The 15,856-nt window shown below is 38.8% G+C and overlaps 1 protein-coding gene across 14 annotated transcripts in view; it reads left to right on the plus strand.

Annotated features, from left to right (window-relative positions):
• PALS2 (protein associated with LIN7 2, MAGUK p55 family member) overlaps positions 1–15,856 on the plus strand; it is a 127,868-nt gene that overhangs the window by 95,515 nt on the left and 16,497 nt on the right. For all 14 annotated transcript variants that reach the window (XM_051852829.2, XM_070059665.1, XM_051852828.2 and 11 more), the window contains 4 exons: positions 1,861–1,992; positions 4,944–5,043; positions 5,380–5,448; positions 7,424–7,585. In XM_051852829.2, coding sequence (XP_051708789.1) covers positions 1,861–1,992; positions 4,944–5,043; positions 5,380–5,448; positions 7,424–7,585 — 463 coding nt within the window. The remainder of the gene's footprint in view (positions 1–1,860; positions 1,993–4,943; positions 5,044–5,379; positions 5,449–7,423; positions 7,586–15,856) is intronic.

Genomic DNA, 15,856 nt, shown 5'->3' on the forward strand with positions numbered 1-15,856 from the left:
GGTTTTTTGTTGTTGTTGCCAAAACGTTGAGCTGCATGCCATTGTCAAGGCAAACTCTCACACTTTAGCAATCTTGAATATTGTTTGCTTGCTTTTTAGATACTTATAAATTGTCTATCAGGAAAAAAAATTGGCTTACTGATTTTTTTAGCATGAATTTTTAGCCTTTTCAAAGCTATTGAAGATATTTTCACTGCTTTCTACAAAAAAACCATACAATTGCAAGTAACCAAACTTTTATTTCATGTAACCAAATTTAGTTATTTTTAAATTATTTCAGGATGCATCAGTCACATTGGTTTTTACCACACTAATATATCTACTTATTATTTAAATATCTTATGTAGTTGTATTTTTGGAAGTATGATGAACAGATAGGAAAACAGCATTATTGTTCTGACTAATTGTGTGCTTTTCTGCTTATTAAAGTTTTCTTGCTGATTATCACTAAGGCTGTTCTTTAGATGATAAAATTTGTAACTTCTTAATGAGTGGACGGTTTATACATATTCAATAAATATGTATAAAACAAGCCTGTTTTAAGAAAGCTGTTGGTGTGAACTTGCTATCAAATACTGAAAGTGCCTAATTTAATTAGAATTCAGGCTTGGGCATTTGGAGCAGTGATTAAATCTAAGTTGCCACTTGGGACACCTGCATTCCCATATTGGAGTGCCTGGTTCAAGTCCCAGCTACTCCAATTCTGATCCAGCTTCTTACTAATCCACCCTTGGAGGCAGTGTGTGATGGGTCAAGTATTTGGGTCCTTGCTGCCCATGTGGAAGAGTCTGACTGAGTTCCAGGCTCCTGGGTTCTGCCTGGCCGAGCTGACTGTTGACAGGATTTGAGGAATGAAACCAGTGGATAGATCTCCCTCCCTTCCTCTTTCCCTCTCTCCCTTTAAAATAAAATGAAAATAGAATTTCAAAAAAATTCAGTTTTAAACAAATGAATAAGTTATTCCAAATAACTGGAGCTCATAATGGTGGTAACTTGCATATTTTTATTAATAAAGCAAATATAAGAGAAATGAGTACTTAAATGAATTTAAATTGAAGATGATCTCAAGGCGTTTTCAGTATTTGTCTTAAAACTAATTTAATGCTGATCATTTAAATTTAAGTGATTTTATAAATCAGATCAAGACAATTCCAGGAAAGTATTTTTTGCCCTAGTTTTGGTCAGTTAAATCTCTGTTAAAGTTACCAAATGTATTATTGCAGGTCTGACATCAGCATGAAATTTTTTGTTTAATTTTGTTTTGGGGGTTCCTTCACAGTCAGTTAACACATCTTAGATAAATGCTTTAAGTCAACTGCAAGTATTATTTCAGGATAATTGGAAAGTAGCATTTACTTGCATTAAAATTATGCAGTGTTGGAAAATCAAGTGAAAAATTGGGATAAGAATAGTGGCATAAAATGATAGTCAAGCTCTTTGTTGATTTAGGATTGGATAGATTAAAATGGAATTGAAAAATATTTTTATTTTTCTTAATATAAAGAGAACAGATTTAACATGATTCATAGATACAATTTTCTGTTTTTTGAGATAACATTTTTATTTACTTTATGATCAAAGGCTTAATGCTCTACTAGAGTTGAAGAAATAAAGAGAAATAAGACATAAACATTAATATATTAAAATTTCAACATATATTAATGTTTTGTTTCTCTCAGGTACCAAATCATCTTATTAATATTCTAATAGCTTGATTCTTATTTGTCAGAGACAACTTCCTTAACCCCAAATACTCAGTACACTGTCAGTTACATTCAAATCAGTGGTTTGAAAAGGATGTGAAAAGATCAGTGACAAATGATAGATCTATGGTATTTTTCATTGTGCTGTGTGTTTTAGGTGTTTGTGAAGTGTCATTTTGATTATAATCCATACAATGATAACCTGATACCCTGCAAAGAAGCAGGACTGAAGTTTTCCAAAGGAGAAATTCTTCAGATTGTAAACAGAGAAGATCCAAACTGGTGGCAGGTTAGTATGCTTCTCAGAGATTCTTCAGCTGCTTTTCCAGTTCCAGTCTTCGATCTGGCCAGTGTCTGAATATTCGGGAGGAAGGTATTAGCATTTGCTCCAATGATTTTTCCTACACAGCCAGCTCCTGCTTCATAACTACTGATTTTATGGACAGACGGCCCAGTTGTGAGCAGCTGTAAATAAACAGTGCTAACCTGCCTGTGGTGCCGGTGCCCTGATCAGGGGGTGAGATCGGCTGCCTCTGTGCTGCTGGGCAGAAAGAACTCACTTGGGATAGTCCCTCTCTCACCTCCTCTCCCTGTGGTCCTAGAGAGTAAAGCATAATTTCTTCAGGTCCTAAATCCACTCACCCACATGTCAGTTCTTGAGAAACGAAGCCTTGCTCTATCACTTCTGTTTGTTCTTGGGTTAGAATGTGAGTGTGCAAGGGAGATAAATATTTTTCCTGTATTTTTCCCTTGCTCCATTTGCCAGAAGATCTGGGTGATGATGTTCTTTTGCGTCTTCCCTAACACGCTGTTCAGAGTCCTCTAGCAGCAGTAATAAGTCTGTTTTTGTCTTAATCAGCTAGCAACTACAGTATTTAGAACTAGGGAAACTGACAAATCAGAAAACTTGAGATCTTTTAAGCTATCAGAGCAAGTGAAGTCTCATTAAGAACAGAATGTAAAAGGAAAGGACCCAGACCGAGCACCAGACTGTAAAATCAACTGAAAAGTAGGTAAATCATAGCAGCAAATTTTATGGCCTTCCAAAGGAAATGATTCACAGAATGAGAACAACCTCACTAATGTGCCCCTGCATTTAAAGTAAGGTGCTGTTAGGTGTAAGTGCACTGCGTGGTGAGGAAACTAAGAAGTGGATAAATTAGAAAGAATCCATGGTGTCAACAGGTTTTTACTGAATTTCTTAGACCCCTCATTTTAAAAATCTGCTTTCTGTGGCTGTTTCCTTTATGAATTTTTCTAAATTTCCCTCTCCTTTCTCTTTTCTAAGAACACTGTCGCATAGTTCTCTTCTAACCCTGTCGCCATTATTTCAGTCTCTTCCTGTATTGTGACAGTCCTTTGCTTGAATTCTGTTTTTCATGATTGTAATTGCTAGCAAAGGTACCAGATTTTCCATGCTAGTTACAAGAACAGACACTAACCTTGTGATAAAAGCCAATTTTCTAACTATTTAAATATATTACCAATTCGCATTTTGTTTTAAAAGTTAGTGTTTTTTGGCATTAGAGTTTTTATTTAAATTTGCTGCCTGTCTTGCATCAGCATTGTGCCATAGCAGGCTAAGTCAATGACTGTGAAGCTGGCATCCCATGGGGGCTCTGCAAGTCCCAGCTGATCCTATTCTGATCCAGCTCCCTGCTAGTGACCCTGGAAAAGCAGCAGCAGATGACCCAGCTGCTTGGGCACCTGCATCCACGTGAGAGACCTGGGTGAAGCTCCTGGCTCCTGGCTTCAGCCTGGCCCAGCCGTGGCCATTTGGGGAGCAGATGGAAGATTCTCTCCCCCTCTCCCCCTCTCCCCCTCTCCCCCTCTCCCCCTCTCCCTCTCTCCCTCTCTCCCTCTCTCCCTCTCTCCCTCTCTCCCTCTCTTTCTTTCTCTGTAAGTTGCCTTTCAAATAAGTAAAAAATATCTTTTGAAAAATTGAATTTGCTGCCTCTCAGAATATTCAAGTTCCTGGTATAATGAATGAAAATTTATACTCATTATTCCCATTGTTGCCTACTTTTCACTGATGTGGCCTGAGAAAACGCCAACTGTAGGGGTGCTGGGTGCAGCGTCTTCTCAACACGTCACACTGTGCAGTGACAGGCGCATGGAGGCTCTAAAAGTTCACGGAAAATGCTATCTTTTCACTTCACTTCTACACAAACTTTTTGAAGTCCTTTTATAGTATTTCCCCTTCTTCGACTAATTTAGTGTTATAAATAATTCTGCTAATTTTTTAAAGGTTTATTTATTTATTTGAAAGGCAGAGTTACAGAAGGGGAAAGAGAGGTCTTCCATCTGCTGGTTCGCTCCCACCCCCCACCCAAATAACCACAACAGCCAGGGTTGGGCCAGACTGAAACCAGGAGCCAGGAACTCTATCCAGGTCTCTGATGTGGGTGGCAGGGACCCATAGATTTGGGCCATCTTCTAGTGCCTTCCCAGGTGCATTACCAGGGAACTGGATTGGAAATGGAGCAGCCAGTCCTCAAATTGGCACTCCTAGGGGATGCCAGCACCACAGGTGGTGGCTTAACCTGCTGCACCACAACACTGACCCCAAATGTTTTGAAAATGTGAAGACCCTGTATTTCATTGTATTTTGGTCTTAAAGTTTCCTCACCCAATGAAAGATAGGAAGGATTTTAGGTGCCGGTACTAAAATGTTTCAACTCACGTACCATGGATTTAATCTCAAGATTTTTGGGGGGGTCTTCATCTCTCGGAGCCCCTCTCCTGTCTGCTGTGGCAGGAGTTTTCTGACTTAGGTAAATCTTGCTTTGCTCACCAAAAAAAAAAAAAAAAAAAAAAATATTTTTCAGGGCCAGTGCTGTGGTCCAGTAGGTTAAAGCCCTGGCCTGCAGTTCTGGCATCCCATATGGGCGCTGGTTTGAGTCTTTGTTGCTCCTCTTGTGATCCAGGTCCCTGCTAATGTGCTTGGGAAAGCAGAGGAAGATGACCCAAGTTCTTGGGACCCTCCACCCATGTAGGAGACCCAGAAGAAGCTCCTGTCTTCAGATTGACAGCTCTGGCCACTGCGGCCATTTGGGGAGTGAACAGTGGAGGGAAGACCTCTGTTTCTAACCTCTCTCTGTAACTCTTTCAAATAAATAAAATAGCTTTTAAAAAGTCATAAAAGAAAATATATCTTTTTGTTTAACTGCTGATCTTACTCACTAGAATATGGTGTCTAATTCTAGTCACTGAGATGTACATTCATTAATTTGATTCCAGGCCAGCCATGTAAAAGAGGGAGGAAGCGCCGGTCTCATTCCAAGCCAGTTCCTGGAAGAGAAGAGGAAGGCATTTGTCAGAAGAGACTGGGACAATTCAGGTGATGAGCTGGACAGGATACACAACAAGTAGTCCTTTGTGGCCACCTTTCTTGGCCTCTTTTGACTGGAAAAACAAATGAATTTATTCAACATACATCTAGATTGAATCCCTCTAGTCCACTTGAGTGGCTCTCGAAAGTAATTTTTTCGATCCCTTTCTGCCACCTGCTGGTAAAGCATCAAAACTCAGTGGCTCCTCTGACCCCAGCCACCACCTCCATCCCCTCTGCCTGCTAGGATGCACCTTGGGAAGGTAGTTCTGCCCCACAGAGCAGGACTGGCAGGTCTCGGTACTGTGACGCACTCTAAGTTCTGTTTGTCTTGTCCTCCTTCAGGACCTTTCTGTGGAACTATAAGTAGCAAAAAGAAGAAAAAGATGATGTATCTTACGACCAGAAATGCAGGTAGGTTTTAAATACTTGTCTTGAGACATCTAAGTGGAGCAGATTTTTATTTTTTTTTTGTGGCATAAATTTTGAATCAGACTAGTCCACAACTTGAAGGGGCTGGCCTGTGAACAGGTGACAGGCTATGAGTATAATCTAAAGACACTATTTAAATCCTGAGAGTGTGTATGGGATCAGTGCACTTGGTTTTGTGATTGTAATTTGCAACAAAATGAATTAGGATTTTTGCTTGTTTAAATGAAGGAGTGTGTTATAATTGTTCAGAGAGTTGTAAAATAGTAATTTATTGTTACTAAAGGACAGAGGATACTAAGTTCTCATCAAGGGCAACTGTGTTGTGCTATAATATATATCCATGCAAGAATAGCACTGGACTAAATGAATCTTAGTCTGATCTTTTTTTTCCTTTAAGATTTTTATTTATTTGACAGGCAGTTACATAGGGAAAGGGAAGGTCTTCCATCTGCTGGTTACTCACCAAATGGCCACAATGGCTAGGGCTGAGCCAGCCTGAAACTAGGAGCCAGGAACTCCATCTAAGTCTCCCACCTGGGTGGCAGGGACCCAAGCACTTCGCTATCTTCTGTTGCTTTCCCAGGTGCATTAGCAGGAGCTGGATCTGAAGCAGAGTAGCTGAGACTCAAACCAGTGGCTTATCCCATGCACCACAACCCCAGACTCTGGTAGTGTTCTTTAAAAGAGGTACATATTAAAAGAAAGACATGTTAACAGCATGAGGGCTTTGAAATATTAGCTAGTTTGATTGTGGTAGTCATTTCATGATGTGTACATTAATTAAAACATCAACTTGTATACCTTAAATATATATAATTCCTCTGTCAGTTATACCTCAGTGAAACTGAAATTTAAAAAAAAAAAAAAAACTGAAAAAAAAAAAAAAACTCAGCTCTGGATTAGGTACCCTTCATTGTAAGAAAGGGAGAGAAAGAGGAGAAGGGAAGGTAAATATGGAAACTGCCATATTTTTAGTCCTCAGCCATAGAGAGTAATAGGTGCAAGATGCAGCTCTTTGAGTCAGAACTGGCTTTGGGGGTTTCCTCGAAATAGTTGACAATTTTGAACATGGATTCTTGACTTCAGATCTACCTCTGTACTGGTAAATAGCATACTGTAAAGGAAGTAATATGGAAGAAAGGAGGCAGCTTCTTGTCTCCTAACATTGGCTTCACCTGCTGTGGGATGAAAGAATGACTGTTAATAGAATAACCTAAGGAGGAAGTGTTATTACTGATTGAGAGCTATACCAATTACAATGGGAAATAGAGTATTTCAGATCTACTTTTGGCCTTCTTTATTCATTAACATACACCCTTAAGGCTTTTTTGCAAAATAGAAAATGTGTAATTTTCCCATTGACTAAGATTGTAATTTTGGGATGTGTTTCTACTGAAAAGAGTTCGGATCCAATATTTTGACTGAACTGCAAATTTCAGGATCTTAATATTTAAACATCAGTGTGTTGTCGGTATGCATCATGTTAATCAAACTGGCATTTGCAGATTGACCTTTCAGCGTGTACCCATTGTCCTCACTGGAAGGCACACTCATTCCAGCAGCTGCACTAAATACACTCCCATCTTCTGTACATGATGTACACTTGTTAGTGTGAATTATGTAAACCCACTGTAATTTGTTTATATTAAAGGAATTATTTCTGCTGGCATTGATAATAGATTTCAACATATAGAGTGATAATAAAGATAACACAGGAATCTTTCTAATTTGCATAGGCAGATTTATAGGGTAAATGACTGGAAGCAAATGTTTAAAATCAAGATGTAAAATAACTCATACTTTGCCAAATTTGTGAAAACGGCTCTATTTTAAGGGGGTACAAGTCAAGTGATATTTGACAACTAAACCATTATGGAAAGAATAACAGAGGGATTTATTTTTTATGTAGAGGCAAGATAACTGAATATAAGATTTTCCTGTTTATTTTTGCATTTAGAATTTGATCGTCATGAAATCCAGATATATGAGGAGGTAGCCAAAATGCCTCCCTTCCAGAGAAAAACGTTAGTGTTGATAGGGGCTCAAGGTGTGGGCCGAAGAAGCTTGAAAAACAGGTTCATAGTATTGAATCCTACCAGATTTGGAACAACAGTGCCATGTAAGTTTTCTGTGTTTTCTTTGCTATTTAATTAGCTGGAAAGAGTATGGGCATATGGAAAGGGGAGATATTACTAATTATTTTGCCCAAATAGTTTTTTGCTATGACAGTGCAAATGAAGAAGTAGAAGATACTGAAAGACTCAGTAATTCTGTAACTATCTTGCGATGCTGCTAAAGCAGTGTTGGCTTTCTGCCTGTTGATGACAGTTGCTTCTTCAGAGTACTCAGTCCAGAAATATTAGAGTTCAATGCAAGTATTTAAGAACTGTGACAAAATTGGCATTAATTTACAACTGATGTCTATCAGGAAAGTTGTATTTTTCACCCATGTTAATGTAAAGAAAGGAGGGAAGCCTGCTTTGTCACATCCAGGATGACAAAACCTTTGTGCACTGTTGTGGTCTGGCTTGTAGCCTGGGAGGTCATAAACTAATTTTTGATGGCACATCAAGAGTGATTCATCTTCCACATGGGTAGCATTAATTAAGGTCACAAGATGCTGTATCCTATAAAATAATACTGGTGAGAATTATGGCCATTAAGTGAACCAGACATTGATTTGTGATCTTTGCATACTCTTCCTCTTGCCATATTTACATGGAAAGTTAGATCATGATATCATAAGTGTTGAGAATGGCATTCAATCAAGGCATTAGGTGATATCACTGGCTGTATTATAATGACTAATCTACTTCTGTCTTTGTTTTGGAGGTACATGAGCCTCTGTGGGGACTTGTATGCTCTCCCCCAAACAGAGCAGCAGATAAGCTCGAATGCCGTAATGACTCCCTTTCTGTACTTGTGTTATGGACTCTGTCCCCTTTTAACACAGTTCACCTCTAGGTATATGAATGCCTTTAAACTGTTTTGAGTCAAATCTTAGTCTAAAGCTGCCCCATCTCTTTTAAATAAATTTTAGAGTTTCTCTTGTTTGATCCTGTAGGTTTTGAGATCTAATGCTTGGTGAATAATCTTATTGCTAAAATTCTAAGAGGTCGGGAGAGTAACTCTGTCACTGCCCTCATGTTCTCCTTATAATCCCTTCAGGGGAATGCTGTGGTTCCAGGGTAGGCACTGTAAATCTATAAATTAGACAAATCCTAAGTAGTTGCTAGAATAAAAACTTCACTGTTGTCATGTATTTTAAGGCTATAATTGTGAAGTAAAAGGTTTTCTATTTTTATCAAATTAATATATGCACAGTGTATTATTCAAGTAGTTCTAAAGACATACAATGGAATAAAATAACTTGCTTTCTTCCCTGCCCCACCTTTGGCCCACTTACCAGAAGTAGTCAATTTCATTCTTCTTTGCTGTTCTCTTGGTAGTGTTCAGTATTTCTTAATAATGTTTTTACTTTGTTGTTTCCTGCTTTATCCAGTTTAGGGTTTATCAGTTGACTTCCTAATTAATCTCTCAATATAAAAGATCAATTTTTTTAAAGATTTATTTATTTGAAAGTCAGAGTTACACAGAGAGAGGAGACACAGAAAGAGAGGTCTTCCATCCCATGGTTCACTCCCCAGTTGGCCACAATGACCGAGCTGCGCCAATCCAAAGCCAGGAGCCAGGAGCTTCTTCCGGGTCTCCCACGCGGGTGCAGGGTCCCAGAGATTTGAACCATCTTGTACTGCTTTCCCTGGCCATAGCAGAGAGCTGGATCAGAAGTGAAGCAGCCAGGACTAGAACCGGCGCCCATATGGGATGCCGGCACTTCAGGCCAGGACGTTAACCCGCTGCACCACAGCGCCAGCCCCAGGGATAGATCTGTTTTTGGTTAACTCAGTTTTACATCCCTGAGCAGCCTCCCCTGTATCCAAGGCAGCAATCACTAGAGTTCTTTCTTTCTGCTGCTCCTTACCTGATTGTATACATATCTGTACATGGTTTTTTTGGTTGTTGTTTAAACCAGATTCACTCATCGAGTAAGTTGTGTTTTTCCTGAAGATCTTCCTGTGTCACTGAACTCTCCAGGCTTCAGTGAGGGCTGCACGTTCTGTGTTCTGCCTGCATGACCATCAACACTAGAGCATTGTCCTTTGTGGTGGTCCTGGCTGGGAGCAGTGTTCTGGATCTCATTCTTGTTCTTTCTTGGTCTAGCGCCTCATTTTACTGGGCACATCCTCCTGTAATCTCACAGAAAATGATGTATGGAATATCATGTCTGTATGTTTGTGTTTAAGATGTGTATTTTCTGTCCTATATTTGATTCATTATTTGTTGAAGGATAGAAATTCTGGATTGTAAAATCCAAAAGATGTTACTTGTCATTTCTCAGAGGAGCAGTGCCATTCTAACTCTTTTACACATGACCTTACTTTTCTTTCAAAGATATTTAGAAAAGCTCTCAGCCGGCGCCGCAGCTCACTAGGCTAATCCTCCGCCTGTGGTGCCAGCACCCCGGGTTCTAGTCCCGGTCGGGGCGCCGGATTCTGTCCCAGTTGCCCCTCCCAATCCAGCTCTCTGCTGTGGCCCGGGAGTGCAGTGGAGGATGGCCTAAGTGCTTGGGCCCTGCACCCGCATGGGAGACCAGGAGAAGCACCTGGCTCCTGGCTTTGGATCAGCGCGGTGCGCTGGCTGCAGCAGCCATTGGGGGCTGAACCAATAGAAGACCTTTCTCTCTGTGTCTCTCTCTCACTGTCCACTCTGCCTGTCCAAAAAAAAAAAAAAAAGCCCTTACATATGTTCGTGCTGAGAATATTCTCTAATCAAGATTAAAGAGAGGGAGATAGAAATCAGCCTGCCCCGTATCCTCCCCAGTGTTTAGCTTCTAGCCTCAGAGTCCCAAGTTCCTTCCAGGTTCTTGTGCAGGGTAAGTCTGTCTCCTTCCACAACTCCCTCTTCATCCCTTTGGCTGCAGCATCTTCTGTCATGAAACCCAGTTACCAGAAGTCAGTGTTGACATCTTATGGCTGTAGCATCTTAGGTTTTACTTTTTCATTGGTATTGGTTTCATTTCAGTTTTAAAAGATTTTTTTTCTTCAAATTTTTTTCATCTTTTTAAAATTTCAATGTCATATATAACAAAACTAGTTTAAGAATAATGGTAGCAGTAGCAATAATAATAATAATACATATGTTCTCAGAACCCAAAGTGTCTACTTAAATACTTTCAATTGCACACACAGGTGGTACCCACATAGCACTGAATGTTAATTACACTTTTGCCTTTTCTTCGCTCCTTTATCCCATGTTTATCTTTTTTGTTTTTTTCTGTTGATTTTCCAATTTTTCAGTTGATTTTTTTTATTTGACAGGTAGAGTTAGAGAGAAAGGTCTTCCTTCCATTGGTTCACCCCCAAAAATGGCCGCTACAGCCAGCACTGCGCCCATCTGAAGCCAGGAGCCAGGTGGTTCCTCCTGGTCTCCCATGCGGGTGCAGGCGCCCAAGCACTTGGGCCTCAGTTGATTTTCTTTTTTTACAGCTTTGTTGAGATATAATTCACATACCAGACAATTCATATATTTAAAGTGTATACTTCAGTGGTTTTCAATATTTTAGTATACTCACAGTTATATAGGCATCATCACAATTTCAGGATGTTTTTATCATCCCAAAAAGACACTCTGACCCCCTTGCCATCAGTTCCCTCTCCCCCTTAATAATTAGCCTTGGGCAATTATTAATCCTCGGTCATAATAGATTTCTTTATGTAGTATTTTGTGACTAGTTTTTTAACAGAATGCCTTCGAATCATCCAGGTTATAGCATTTATCAGTACTTAGTTTCTTTGCATTGCTAAATCAGATTCTATTTTATGGTGTTCACTCAGTAGACAGACATTGGATTGTTGTACTTTAGTTACTGTGAACGGTGCTGCTATGAATATTTGTATACTGTTGTTAGTGGAGAAATAGGCTTCATTTCTCTTGGATTAGCTGCCCAGGACTGGAATTTATGTCATATGGTCACTGTATGTTCACGCCTTGAGGAACCGTCACAGTCTTTTTCCACAGAGGATGTCTGAACCCTTTGACAACTGAGCAGTGTGGGAAGTTTTTCCAATTACTCTACGTCCTCACCAACATTTGTCAGCTGGCTTTTTGATTATAGTCATCCTAGTGGATATGAAGTTTATAGTTCATTGTGATTCTAATTTTTTATTTCCCTGCAGTTTGATAATGTTGAGCAGCTTTCCATGTACATATTTTCCATTTACCTATCTTCTTTGGAGAAATGTCTGTTCCGATTGATAGCTCATCTTTTTTAATTATGTTATATGATTTTTTTCTTAAATTGTAAGAAGAATTTTTATAGTGTGTGCATGAGTCCTTTCTTTATAAGATATGATTTAGAAATATTTTCTCATATTGTGTCATGACTTTTCATGTTTCACTGGTAACCTTTAATATGTAAAAATTTTACATATTTTATTTCTTTCAAATTTCAGTCTTTTGGTATCACATCAAATATGGTATAAGACTTTGCATAACTCAAGTCCACAACATTTACTCCAGTATTTTCTTCCAAGAGTTTTATAGTACTAGCTCTTACAGTTAGATCTATTATCAATTTTGAGTTCATTTTTATGTAAAATATGGTAGGGAGGGGTATCCAGTCTCATTGGTTTGCTTGCAGATATTTCATTATCTCAGAACAATTTTATGCAAAAAACTTTTTTTCCTTCCTTGAATAATCTTGCTGTCCTCCTTAAAAGTCAGTCAACTGTGAATGTGAAGATGTATTTGTGGACTCAGTTCTTTTCCATTAACCTGTATGTCAGTCCTCATGCCAGCCCCACATTGCTTTGATTAATGCGTTTTTGTAGTCGATCTCAAAGTACAGAATTGTAGATTCTCCCATTTTTTTTCAAGACTGTTTTAGCTTTCTAGGTCCTCTATATAAATTATAATGTAAACTTAATTTCTACAGAAAAAGGCAGCCAGAATTTTGAGAGGGATATTAGTAAATCAATTTGGGGAGTATTGCCATCCCAACAGTATTAAGGCCTCCAATCTGTGAGCATAGAATGTGTTTCTGTATATTTAGATCTTTAATTTCTTTCAGTGACATTTGTAGTTTCCAGTGGACAAATCTTACACTTTTGTCAAATTTGTTCCCAAGTATTTTGACGAAATCAAGCATTAAACATCTTTTTATTGTTCTAGTAAAAAGTATTATTCTTTTTCCTTGCTAGTGTATAGAAATGCAACTGATGTTTTGTGTGTTGACTTAGGGCCTTTGCTGATCTCATTAGTGCTAATGATTTGTGAGTGTGTGTGTGTGTGTGTGTGTTGATTCCTCAGGATTTTCTATATACCAAATCATGTTTGCAGATACAGTTTTACTTAATCCTTTCTAATCTGGATACCATTTATGTTGTTTTCTTGTCTGATTGCCCTGCATAGAACCTGCTGTGCAATACTGAATACGGGGGGTGAAAGTTGACATCCTGTCTTGCTCATGATCATAAGAGAAAGATGTGAACTTTGGTTATTCAGTGTAGTGTTATCTCTGCATGTTTTGTGGATAGCCTTTCTCAGGTTGGAAAAGTTTGCTTCTATTTTTTATTTTAAAGATTTATTTGTTTATTTGGAAGCAGAATTACACAGAGAGAGAAGGCGAGGCAAATAGAGGGGTCTTCCATCTGATAGTTTACTCCCCAGTTGGTTGCAACGGCCGGAGCTGTGCCAATCCGAAGCCAGGAGCTTCTTCCAGGTCTCCCATGCGGGTTCAGGGGCCCAAAGATTTGAGCCATCTTCCACTGCTTTCCCAGGCCATAGTAAAGAGCTGGGTCAGAAGTGGAGCAGCTGGGACTAGAACCAGCGCCCATATGCAGGTGGCAGCTTTACCTGCTGCACCACAGCGCTGGCCCCAGTTTGCTTCTATGATTAGGTTGTTTTTTATCAAAAAAAAAAAAGGTTGTGTGGTTTGTTCCATAGATACTGTCAGGTCTAGTTGGTTTGTAATGCTGTTTAAGTTTTCTGTTTCCTTGTTGACCTACTGCCATTATTGAAAGTGTGGTATTGGAGCCTCTAGTTGGTGACTTGTCCATATTTCTCCCTTCAGTTCTGTCACATTTTGCTTCTTCATATATTTTGGGAGTGAGATTAGGTACATATATGAAGGGCCTTCAAAAAATTCATGAAAGTGCATATTATGCTACCTGTGCATGGTTTTCAAGTTTTGATTCACACCAAAATAAACATAGCTTTTAATTCCATTTTTCTTTCAACTTTTCTGAAGTACCTGCGTATGATTATAATTGTCTTGTCTTCTGGATGGACTGACTCTTTCTCCTTGAAAAGTGTTCCTCTGTGGACATTTTTTTGGTCAAAGTCTGATTTGTCTGATAGGAATGTATTCACTGCAGCTCTTTTTGGGTTCTTGTTTTGTGATATCTTTTCCAGCCTAGTTGTATCTATCCATCTCAAGTGCCGTTTGCAGAGAGAATGTAGTTGAATCATGTTTCTGTAAAGGCAGTCTGCCAATCTCTACCTTGTAGTGTAATTACTGATAAAGACCTAATTGCTTCTTCATGATTAGGTTCAGGTGATACATTATTGGAAACACATAAATCATATTTTATCCTTCTCCAAAAATTAAATCTGTAGCTGCAAACTTGTCAGTTTTGGCCCCTTCCTGATGGAGTTAGTTTTGGTTATTGATTTAGGTGTGATATCTGCTGGATTTTCTTCTCTGTAAAAGATAACTTTCCTTACACTTGTAATTAATAAGTAATCCATTCAAAGATACTTTGAAACTGTGTAAATAACCTCAACAAATTTGAGTAAACTTTCACCCAGCGAAAATCCTATCAATAATCAAGTACTCTAAAATCTTTTCCTAAACTTGGGGAAACAACCACCAGAATCTGATCTCATCTCTCATTTAAGCACAGTGTCCTTTGAGTTTTCTCTTCCATTCAGTGGCTGGTTGGATTGTTGTGTGAGATCTTTGGGACACAAACCAGGAAAGAGCTCAATGCTTGTCAGGGCACTGACTTCATACAGGCTCCGTCAGAGCTCCTTTCCTCCTTCTCTTCCCGTGGTCCCATCGAGGACCTGGTAACTGTGTTTAATACCGAAGTTCTTGTTTGTTACCTGATTGCTCTGATGTCTGCATGTATGGAATATGTCCCAGGTGAACAGAGAATTTATTTTTTGCATTTCTGTAGCCCTAGCACCCAGACCAGGATCTGGCACATAGTATATGCCCAGTAAATAGTTGATGAACCTCATGACCTTATTCTTACAAGTCATTAAAATGTCTGTGTAAGCTCAATCTTAAAAATAAATAAATGCATACATACATACAAACCAATTCAAGAATGGGCAGAAGGACTTACTCATTTCTTCAGAAGATACAAATATGCTCAGTAAGCACAGGAAAAGGGAAATGCAAATCAAAACCATGGGGATCCCTATTTTATGCCCATTAGGATGGCTTTCGTGTTTTTTAGAATAATAACAAGTGTTGGCACAAGGATGGGGTAATAGGGAACCCTTGTGAGCTACTGGTAAAAATGTGCAATGATATATCCATTGCAGAAAACAGTGTAGTAGTTCCTTAGAAATTTAAACATAGACTTATCTTGTGATCCAGCAATTCAGCTTCTAAATAAATACCCCCCAAAGAACTGAAAGCTAGAATTCAAGCAGCTATTAGTAGCATTTGCAGTAGTCAAAAAATACAGACAACCCAAATGTCCATTGATGGATAAATGGATAAACTGTCATCTTACATATGGTGGAATATTACTCAGCCTTAAAAAGGAATGGAATTCTGACACAGGGTGTGATATAAATGCACCTTGAACATAGGCTGAGTGAAATAAGCCAGATACAAAAGGACAAATATTGTATGGTCCCAATTATATTTTATATGAGGTGCCTGGAATATGTCAAAGAGACAAGAAAGGAGTGGGGGCTACCAGGGGCTGTGGGAAGGCATAATAAGAAGTTAATTATTTAATGGATACAGAGTTTCAGTTTGGGATGATGACAAAATTCTGGAGATGGGTAAAGCTGGTAATTGTACAACACTGAAAACAAGGTTAATGCCACTGGATTGTGCACTTAAAAATAGTTTAAATGGTAACTTTTATGTATAGTAGTTTAAAAAACTTAATGTAATAGCTTCTTAGTGTTTCAGCATATAAGTATGCTACAGTTTATTTGACCACCACTACTACTGTCATTTATTCAAAGAACAGATTTTTTTTTTATTTTTGTTTGTTTTCATTTTATTTGCAAGAAAGAAAGAAAACACTGGTTTACTCCTCAAATCCCTGCAACTGCTGGGGCAGGGCAAGACTGAGGCAAGGAG

The sequence above is a fragment of the Oryctolagus cuniculus genome, chromosome 16 (genome assembly GCF_964237555.1).
Source record: "Oryctolagus cuniculus chromosome 16, mOryCun1.1, whole genome shotgun sequence".
Taxonomy (NCBI): domain Eukaryota; kingdom Metazoa; phylum Chordata; class Mammalia; order Lagomorpha; family Leporidae; genus Oryctolagus; species Oryctolagus cuniculus.